Source organism: Carlito syrichta, unplaced genomic scaffold, assembly GCF_000164805.1.
Source record: "Carlito syrichta isolate Samal-C Ts95f unplaced genomic scaffold, Tarsius_syrichta-2.0.1 Scaffold307093, whole genome shotgun sequence".
In the NCBI taxonomy this organism is placed as follows: Eukaryota; Metazoa; Chordata; class Mammalia; order Primates; family Tarsiidae; genus Carlito; species Carlito syrichta.
This window is the reverse complement of record NW_007251189.1, coordinates 215,552-225,741: the sequence shown is the minus strand read 5'-3', so window position 1 is coordinate 225,741 and position 10,190 is coordinate 215,552. Positions and strand designations below refer to the sequence as shown.

The window sequence follows — 10,190 nt, the reverse complement described above, 5'->3', positions numbered from 1 at the left end:
GAGAGCAGCAGCAGCCCCGAGTCGTCTTCCGGCCACACTGAGGACAAGGCCGGCGGCTCCAGTACGTATAAAGGCAGCGCCCTGCGCTCTGTGAAAGGGGAGTTGGAAATCTTGCGCAGCACCGCTGTTAAATTTTTATATGCTGTTTTATAAGCATATAAGGTTTATGAAGGGCCTTTAGGTTTCCCCCAACAAAACTTTGTTATAGAAGGCGGGATCACGTGGCGAGTGCTGAAATTGGCCGTGAAATACCCACCGACCAAGGCATGCCTGCAAAAAAAAACAACTCCCCTTTTCCCTTTTTTCCCTTCTCGGCTCCCAAGCCCGGCAGCTCGACCCCGCTCGGGGCCAGCTCCGGGCCGGGGAGCCGGAGGTGGGCGCCTGTAAATTCTCCCTGCAAGGGCTCCGGGAGCCTTTGATAGCGAGGTAATCCGGAGATTTTTATAAAAGCCATGTGTTGCGCCGGGACGCCAGTCCCGGTCGGGATTCAAAGGCGTCGCTGTTTAACGATGGCGCTAGGAGCGCGTTTAACAGATAAAGTAGCCCGCTTAGCTCCAGCAATATATTAAAAGAAACAAATTAACCCAAAGTTGGCCTTTTTGTCTGAAGGAAGCCATTTTCCTCTGGCGTGGTGGCAATTATATGCCGTCTCCTGTCCAACTGCATGCTACTCACAATTGTTATTCAATCTGTCAAAAGCGACTTTTTTTTTTTTTTTTGTCTTGTGGGGTTTTTTTTTAAGGGGAGCAAGCAGAGCCTGCCCGCAGCTTTGAGAAGCCCCTTTTCCCTCCACCCTACCTAAGGTAGCACCCCTGCCTGGCCGAGGAAATAAGGAGTCTGTATGGTAGCGGTGCTCGGCCAAGGCCCAGGGTAGGGGGCTTCCGCTGCCACCTCTTCTTCTCGGGGGATCTGGGGAGGCCAGCCGGGGAGATAGAAGCTGGTGGCCTAGAACTCGGGCTGACGAAGACCCAGCAACCGCCCCAGATGTTAAGGACGGCCGATGCCTGGCCGCAACCAGGAAAGACTGGGGCTGGGGCCGCCTTTACTGCCTCGGGAACGGGCAGCCCAGGTGCTGGAAGGTGAAATGTCCGCAGGCGGCTGTTTGTTTAGTCTGGCGGGGCGCGAGGCAGTCGGCAACCCCCACTCGGCTGTTTTCAAAGAGCCTTAGGCAGCGCAAACTCGCCTGTTGCAGTGAGAAGCCCTGGTTTCTGCTCTAGGGGCAATGGGAACAACTTCCCCGGGGGCCTATCTAGGGAGCTGGCTTTTATCTGGGGCCGAGCCTCCTACTACAGCCGGTTCCAAGCCCTCAGTAGGAGCCTGAGGGCAGGGGCCTGGGGAAATGCTGAGGGGGCTTGGGCCAGCCCTTCTCCTCAGCTAGTGCGTCTGGGATGGATTGCAGCCCCCATGCCTGGCTCAGCCCCTGTCTTTCTCCCTCCACAGGTGGCCAACGCACCCGCAAAAAGCGCTGCCCCTACACCAAGTACCAGATCCGAGAGCTGGAGCGGGAGTTCTTCTTCAGCGTCTACATTAACAAAGAGAAGCGCCTGCAACTGTCCCGCATGCTCAACCTCACCGACCGTCAGGTCAAAATCTGGTTTCAGAACAGAAGAATGAAGGAAAAAAAAATTAACAGAGACCGTTTACAGTACTACTCAGCTAATCCACTCCTCTAAGGCTCCAGCCGGCTGGAATTGGGTGGGGGGCTTCATACCCATGAGACAGTATGCAGATTTTGCCCTTGACAAGGTCAAGCCACATGGTGACTTTTGAAAAAAGGAAGTGTGCGAGAGAGAGGAGGCTACATGGAGGTAGCCCCACTGGAGGCAGCCTAGGACTCACTTGGTTAAGATCTCAGTGGCTAACATTCCTAGTAATAATTGAATTCTGAGAGTTTGCATCAACTAGAATGAAAGGTTTGGGTCCCCTGGTGGTTCACTCTTGGAGCCTGCAGAGCTTGGGGCTGGGTGTGGTCTCCACCCGAGACTGGGCCCCCTGCCAGGCCCCCTGGAAGCTGACCCCCCCCACTCTCCACTGGGAGTCTGCCCACCCCCAGGACCCCTGAGTCAAGAAGCTGTGCGCTCTCCAAGCCCAGTTCAGCTTGGGGACAGGAGCAGGAGAAAGAGGGAGGATGACAAGATGCCCGAATGAGGCTACCTTCCAAAGCCAATGTGAAAGGCAGCTGGACTGAGAGGTGGCCATGAGATAGGAAAGGGCTGCAAATCCTTGTGGGAAAAGAAATCTACTATTCCAGGTGGCGTTAGTGTCTTTCCCCTCCTCCTATCCACCCACCACACTGTCCCAGGCCTGAGTTCCTAGCTGCCACCTCCTGCAGTCCACCTGGCTTTCTACCAAATGGGGGTCTTCATCCCAGCCTGCCATTTAGGCCCAAAGCCTGGTTGCACAGTGGACTGTTCCCTGAGGTGGAAGACATCAAAAAGCCGAGGCTGCGCCTAGGCCGCTGGCCCCCGAGATCTCTGCAGGAAATGCCTGTGGAGTGCGGCAGTTTGGGAAAGTCTCCACCACATTTAATGAAGCTTGGATTTGCTCAGTGTCCGGCAGTGGAGCAGCAGGCTCGGCCAGCGGGTCCCTAGTTATAGCTATAAGGGGCTTGAGTCCCCCAGAACACCCTGGTTCTGGCACCACACGCTGCCCTTATTGACTCCAGAACTGAGCTTGGAAGCTTCCGGCGACCTTCCAAGAGCCTGAGAGTGATGTGGAATTATTTTAAAAGATAAATATTATATTATATATATATTTCCCTGAAGGAACCAAAGCGAATTTTAAAAGATGCAATGTAAGGGGGGAAAAGATGATGAAAATATTTAAAGGCTCTATCTGTTTACAGTGTTCCACGGTTAAACTCGCTCACTGCTATGAATATTTGAATGTACGCTTCATACAGGGATGGTGTTCAAAAGACTTGTAAATAAAGGAACCATAATCAATTTTGTTTTACTTTTTTTCCCCCCATTAGTTGAATTCCTTTAGGGTGCTGGAGGGGGCGGAAAGGGTGTTAAGAATGGTCTTTTTAATCTCTTGCAACATTTGGAAAGCGTTAGGGAAATGCTCTGAGGCAGGTCGGCCTTCCAGGGCCTGGGGACCTCGTCTGGGAAAGCCAGGCACCCTCCCACTGAATCTCCTTTGCCTCCCCATGTTAAGAAATGTCTGATGGCTCCATTTGTACTGGGAGTGTTGGCCTGTCCGCGGTTCTTACCCACCGTGTTTGTCGCAGCATGTATACAGGCAGTAGGACACAAGGAAAATAAAGACAGTGGAAACTTGAGTATCTATCGGGTCTTGGTGTGACATTCCTCTCCCTGCTCTCCTTTTACTGCCAAATGTCTGCCCCCCACCCCCTTCCTAGTAAGGGGGCAAGTTATTGGGCCCCTGAGGGGGCGAGGAGGTGACTGAATCAGGAATTAGTTTCAATAGAAACCAGGCTTAGGAAGCCAAGGTGTCCTTGTGGGATGTGGGGACCCAGGGACGGAAGATCTCAGAGCTAGCGTTTGGGACATCAGCCCCCTTATGCTGACCTCAGCCCTCAAGAAGGCCTTGGGGCCTGCAGTGGCCAATGGGTCTGACCCCAGGCTGCCCTCGCTCATGGCAGGACTGGGAGGGCTTGAAGTGGAACCACTCACGGGTGCTCTGTGGGTCCTTTCAGCGAGGTGGAGACCTGTCTGGGTTCTAAGGCAGAGCTGACTCTGAGGAGCCTGGAAGGGTGCTTTCTTCCCAACTCCCAGCTGAGGCCGCCTTTCCCTTTGGGGAAAAAAAGGATGCCGGTTTCCTCTTTGTTTGCTGCCTTTGAACTTCTGCCTTAAATTTGGACATCACCCATAACCTTGAGGGGAAGGGCTGAAAGGACAGAGCCTTTTGTTACCCACCCCACCCTCTCTCCAGCCACCCAGGCAGGGCCGGTGGAGCACAGAGGGTCGCATTTGGAGAGAGGCCCCAGACCCCACACCCCACTCTGTTTATTTGTTTGTGTTTGTCTAACTGGCGCGACTGGAGAAATCGAGCTGAAAGAGGAGTGGGACAGACCCGAGACGAATGTCTAGGTTGATAGACACACAGAGAGGAACAGGGGTCCTCCTGGGGGGCAGGCAGGGGGCGGGCTGGGAAGCCTGGGTTTAGGGAAAGACTTCCTTTGGGATGGTTAAAGATTAACCAAAGTCTCTCAAGTTGCTAGAGAGAGTCTAGCCAGGAGGACTGCTCGCGGGCGGGCGGCGGGCGGGCGCGGGTTTGATTTCTGAGCCCTATAAAAGCCCATCCTCCGATGGCTGTGACAATGTGGTCGTAAACCCGTCCAGGGCCGGCCAATTTGCATATTTGGAATGCGCAGCTATAAACCCGGCTGGGGTTTTGCAGCGATTTCTTAGATGTAAAAATGAGATCTCAATAGCAGCGGGCTGGGCACATCCTCTCCTTCTCGCTCCCGATCTCTCTGCCGGGAGCCTGTTTCCCTCTCTCGGCTGCGGGCTGGAGCTCCGACCGGACCTAGACGCGCAGCCGCCACGAGATGGCGCACTTCCGATCAATGTCAAAGCCGCCGGGGAGCCGGGAACCCCAGCGTGATTCTTGGCCTTTGTTCGCTTCTGATACCAAGAGCAGCACGGTACATTATTTCACTTGTCCCGCTCCCCTTCGTGTCAGAAAAGAGGGCTCCCGCTCAAGAAGTGGTCGGTGTTGTAATTTAAAGCAACGCGCATTCTCTAGGCCTCGCAAGCGTCGCAGCGTGGTGAAGCCAGCTGCCCCCTTGGCCGTGATTTCGGAAATGTGTCAAGGTAAGAGGCCACAAGTTTAGCAATTTCAGTCTGGTGAGGCGGGAGTGGGGAGGTGGCGGACGTCTAAGCAGGGCTTGGAGACATGGCTGGGTTTGTGGGGTGACACGGTAGACGTTTGTCTCCCACCCCCCTTCTCCCATGTCTCCCTAAGGTTGGAGAGCAGAGGAAGGCCTAAATGGAAAAAGTTGAGGTTTTTAGCTCCCTGTGCCATCATCTCATCCCAGGCGATCTTTCGATTTTGTAAAAATATTCAGAATAGAATGAACTGGGGGTGGGAGGCATCCAGGCGAAAGGGTTCCAGCTGTGCTGAGATAGGGGGTTGTGGGAGGGAAAAAAAAAAAAAAAGGAGGTGGCAGGGCTGAGGAAAACAGAAAGTTTCTACTCTAAACAATGGGGTGGTCTAAGTCTGTTCGCCTCTTGGGCGGGTTTATTCCCAGGGGCAACGTCCTGGAGGCCACTGTTTTCCTACTAGGTGCATCTCTAGGTCTGCCCAGCAGCCTGGGGAAAACATTTGTTCTGGAAAAGACCAATTCGGAAAAGTCAAATTTGATTTTTTGAGGATGCCAGAGAAGTCTCTCTATTGTATATTTGGAATGTGCCGCTCTAAACCCGGCTGAAATTTTGCAGTGATTTCTAGATGTGAAAATTATATATTTTGCATGTTTTCCAAATATGCAAAAATGTATTGGTAAATACTTGTGCATTTTTAAAAAGCTGAAACCAAGGATAAATGCTGATTGAGCAATCACTCCATTAGGGTTGTCAGAAAACAAATTTTAAATGAAATGATTCACTTACATTTTGGAGCCCAGATTCAAAATCCCTTTTTCTTACATTTAATTTTTTCCAATATTTTTTCATTAGTTTCTGATATAGTTTTCTTTTCCACCATATACAGTGCATGGGTGAGTAGGAGGATTCGCAGAGAAAGTAGGTGCTGCCCGTATGTGTCTAAATTTTGCCTATCAAAATGTCTAGTCTTTGCTGAGCATGGGCTCCCACACGATGCCAGAACAAGGCAACCACGGGAAGGAATGAGCATTCACCGGCTCTCTGCGATGGGAACCCTCCCTACAATCCCAGAGCTGCCTCCAGTTTCAAGGCCAGAGGTGGTTAATTATGGACAAAACTAAGAATATTTAGTTCAAAGGGTGTATGAAAAGGCCCCAATACTCCCTGTACGGGGAAGGGCCAGCTCAATGGATGGATTTAGAAAAATGTAAAAAGCGTGTTGTTTAGAGATAGATTGCACCTGATCTATTCAAAGCAGGCTTATTAAATATCCCTGGAAATGTTGACATTCTTAAAGATAAATGGGAAAAGAATGTCATTGCCTGTGGAAAAATTCTCTATGTGTAAACGCCAGAGTCAGGGAAGCCCTGATTTTTTGTTAAAGCCGGATATGTGGAAGCAGCATTTGTTTTTCCTCTGTGGGGCCGCAGTCCAACTCCACGGCCTGCCGGAAAACTCAGAGCCTCGGAAGCCATTGAGAGTGACCCCCAGATACAAATTGGTTACTGGCTATCTCGATCTCCGGACCTAGTAATGTTTTTTTAAAAGAACTTGTTTTTTGGAATCGTTTACTTCTCTTTGCTTGCAAGGGCCTACTCCGGAGGAGGAGTCTCTTATCTAGTGAACTGCAGCACAATCCTCGCCAAAGGGCTTATTCCTAGGGGCCTGGCATTTACTTTGGCTCTGGGGGGAGGAGGGTGGAGGTGGGGTGGGAGTGTTATCACCCAGGTAGAAATGGGCAATATTTACTTCTAAGTAAAACATAGGCTCTGGAGGGGGCTGCGTAACCGCTACACAAGGCCCGGTTGAGGCAAGCAGTCGCCGAGGGTTTTAGGTCAAAGGCATCCTGAGGGAGAGGGAGAAATTCAGCAGCTGGGCGGAATGGCGAAAGAAAAAGAAGGCAGATAAACAAGAGGGAAGAAAAGTGACCAGAAGTCGACCCATGCTGCAGTTGAATTGCTTTTCTTAATCTCTCAGGGGTGGGGAATCTCAGGAAAGCCGAGGTGATCAATAAGTGGAATATTTTATCGAGGAAGCTAACACCTCGACATTACTGTCTTGGAACCCCGGGAGCCTTGGGGCCGGCCTAGGAACCTGGGGGCTTGGAGACCAACTGAGAGGGCTGAAGAGGTGCACAGGGGCATTTAACTTGAGCTTCTGCCGCTTTGGTGTCCTCTCTTTGGAACCAGCGGCAGCAGGCCAGTCCATGGCTGGAATGCACCGGCAGGCTCTGTCTGCATCCCTGCTCAGCAAACCCTGAGCCCTGGAGGGAGTTGGACGGCGTTCCTGTGTGGAGAGGAGCTCTCACACACAGGCTTACACACTTTTTTTTTTAAAGCAAGAAAGAGTTCAAACCCAGCATCCCATTTGGTTTATTATAAAGGGGAAAAAGCCATGCTGGAGAAACACATCCGACTCTCCACAAAGGTCACTGAAGACCCAAGTACCAATGCCGTGCTCTGTGAGACCCATAGCAGGCTTTCCAACTCCCCCACTCCTCAGCTGGGGTAGTGCTTTTGTAACCTTGGTTGGCACATGCACACTCCTTGGATCCTATTCAGCCTAGAAGCCCTTTTGGCCACCCTACAGGGCACCGGCCAGAGGACCTGAGCTGCCTGCTGGAAGGCCCAAGTAGAAGGCTTTGAGGGGGTCTGTGAACTCCTTGAAAATGGTGGGTCAAATCATGGGAATGAACAGATATGCAATTTTCACCGGATGAGTCAGAACTTGATTCAGATTTTCCAGAAGGGTCCTGACTCCCTAAAAGGTTAAGAAAGACAGGTTTAGAGCATTGTCTTTCACTTTAATTTTGTAGCCTCTGCCATCTCAAACATATTCTCCAGTGGCCACTGGACCTTCCCAAACTTGACCTGGGAAGCTGTTTTCTGCAACTTTAGCGAGGAGAGGGATGACTTTAGGCCCAAATCTTGGCCCACTGACCTGCTAGGGCTCACTCTCCTCAAGGAACTCCCGACGCGCTTAGGACCTGCTTCCCACATGACACAGCTTTCCTGAGAGGCATGGGCAGTGCTGAAGAGCAAAGCCTCATTCCCAGGTAGTTCCCAGCTTTGCGGCATTTCCAGGTGGTACCGCTGAGCGCAGCAGTCCCAGCCAGTTGCACCCGTGTGGTGATCTGGGTAAGGATCGGGCAGATCCGGGAAGCTAACGATAGGGCCGTGGGCTGTGGTGCTCGGTGCTTGGTCGCTTTTCTGCATTTATGTTCCACTCAGGCCTAGCTGGAAGAGAATCTGCCTTGGCCTTGGGCGCAGGGAGCAACGCGAAGACCAAAGGAGAGTTAATGATCTCTCGGCATAGACTCGACTCTTGATTCCTCTAAACCGTTGTTGCAGCTTCAGGACCCTGTCAGGCTGGAGAGAACCGGCTGTCTCATGCTCTCTCTCCCCTTCTCTTTCCCTCTCTCTTTTCTCTCTCTCTTTCTCTCTCTCTCTCTCTTTTCCTCTCTCCATCCTTCTCCTCTGTACTCTGATGCCCAGTCCGTAGAGAGGGTCCCCGCCGGACCCGGGGTCGAAGTGTCTGGTTGCCGCGCTGGCAGTGAGTGGCTCGGCATGGGGCGCGGTGCTGGAAGCAGCCGTGGCCCGCGGCGACAGTAGCTGCTTGAATCTGAGAAGCCAGAGCCGGGGCTCTACCTAGCCAGCTCTCCCATGCGCTCAGAGTCCTCTCAGGTTCCTCAGGCTGGGTTCATACTGGGAGGAGCAAGGCAAAGAACCCGGCAGATCACCCGGGATACAAGAGTCTTTCCCCGCCGAAGGCAGAGAGGCCTGAGCGGTCTATTTCCTGGGATCCTGGCGTTCGGCAATGCCAGCTCCAGCTGAAGCTGGAGAGGAGGGCAGGCCTAGGGTATCCTGCCCGCCAGGGGAAGGGCAACGACCTCAAGGCTCCACTGAATCTGGCCGGAAAATGTTGCATTTCCTGAGACTTCATGAGGCCCGCATTTGGGAACTAGCACCCAGGCTGACCATTTCCAGTTGACTAAGAGAGTGCCTCTGAATAGGGCCGGGTGTCTGCTGAGCAAAGGGCCTGGCTTCCAAATGTTCTTATAACAGGGCCACGAGCCCAACCCAGCCTCGCAGGGAACGGATTTCCTCACCCGGGGCCTCGTTAAAATGTGCACACTGCGGGAGCAAGGACTGCCCCAGCTGAGGGTATGGAAGGGAGGGGGAGGAGGGGAGGGGACAGAGAGGCAGGAGCTAGTGACACTGGTTCTTGTCATAACCTTCAGGAGGCATATGAATGCCAAGGCTAACAGGCGAGTGGGAGAATAACATGGCAGGAGTGTCCACTGGGTGCACGCACCCCTCCAGGTTTCCCTCTCTGGGAAGGCTGAGGACCCCAGGGCCAATGTTTTACTTCCCCTAAATGACGGGTGAGCTTGGAATCTCTTTAGGGTGAAGGGGGGACGCCTGGACCTGGCTCTGACCTCGGCAGTGGAAAGTGGGGCTCTTTCGACCAAGGCTGCCATTCTCTTCCCACCCCCACCCCCGCTTGTGCCAGCCTACCAAGGTCCAGCGGCCAAGAGTTGTAGAGAAGGCGAGCCAGGTGAGCACACCGTAGGAGAAGATCCCAAGTGGATCCTCAGATTGGGATAGGAACGTGTTGGGTGCTTAGGGACCGGGGAACAGCCGTTGCATGTTTGTGGAAAAATCTGTGGGATGGCGGAAGAAGAGGCAATAGCTCCCTTCCAGTTCACTCTGGGTTCCGGACACTCTGGGGTTCCTGGCGGCCTCAGGACTGGCCCGCCACTTTGGGGAGCCGGAATTTAGCGATGGGGCCAGCTCCAGGTCCAGACCCGAATGGGAAGCGCGTGAGTCCCCGACACGGCCCCTTGAGTGGTCAGAGCGCACCGGGGACGAGTGGCCGCTTCTGCATCAAGGACAGTGAGCACCCAAGGCGGGCTGGGGCGCGCACCATAAACACCCCACTTGTTAACTGCGCGGGGCCCAAGGGCGCTTCAAACAGACCCCCGTAAGGGGCTCACGTCCGGGTAGGGGCGGGGCGAGCCCAGCGGCCAGGCCCCCCAGCAGCCGCGCTGGGGCAGCCCCCACAGCTCCCGGCCTTGGGGCCGAGGTGTCGGGCGCGCGTCTCCTGGCCCATCAATACAGATTACATATTTATATCAATCGCGGGCTCCGAGGGCGCCCTCGGAGAGCGGCCCCGCGCCTACGAAACCAAACTGGGAGTGGTCGCGCGGAATCTCTGGCTCGGGATTGGCTGCGGGCGCCCGCCGCGGTGCGGGGGGATCGCTAATCGTATTCAGCATGTTTTGCACAAGAAATGTCAGCCAGAAAGGGCTATCTGCTCCCTTCGCCAAATTATCCCACAACAATGTCATGCTCGGAGAGCCCCGCCGCGAACTCTTTTTTGGTCGACGCCCTCATC

The 10,190-nt window shown here is 53.6% G+C and overlaps 2 protein-coding genes across 3 annotated transcripts in view; both read left to right on the top strand.

Annotated features, from left to right (window-relative positions):
• The window catches only part of HOXA11 (homeobox A11), a 4,739-nt gene extending 1,793 nt beyond the window's left edge, over nt 1-2,946 (top strand). The window contains exons 2-3 of the mRNA XM_021715419.1: nt 1-61; nt 1,441-2,946. The exon at nt 1-61 is cut by the window's left edge and continues 130 nt beyond it. Coding sequence (XP_021571094.1) covers nt 1-61; nt 1,441-1,673 — 294 coding nt within the window. The 3' untranslated portion in view covers nt 1,674-2,946. The remainder of the gene's footprint in view (nt 62-1,440) is intronic.
• Nucleotides 2,947-4,162: 1,216 nt separating this feature from the next.
• The window catches only part of LOC103266217 (homeobox protein Hox-A10), a 15,709-nt gene continuing 9,681 nt past the window's right edge, over nt 4,163-10,190 (top strand). For both annotated transcript variants that reach the window (XR_002482301.1, XM_008063843.2), the window contains exon 1: nt 4,163-4,781. Coding sequence is in view for 1 of the 2 variants with exons in the window: in XM_008063843.2 (XP_008062034.1) it covers nt 4,517-4,781 (265 nt within the window). In the remaining variant the exon portion in view is untranslated. The remainder of the gene's footprint in view (nt 4,782-10,190) is intronic.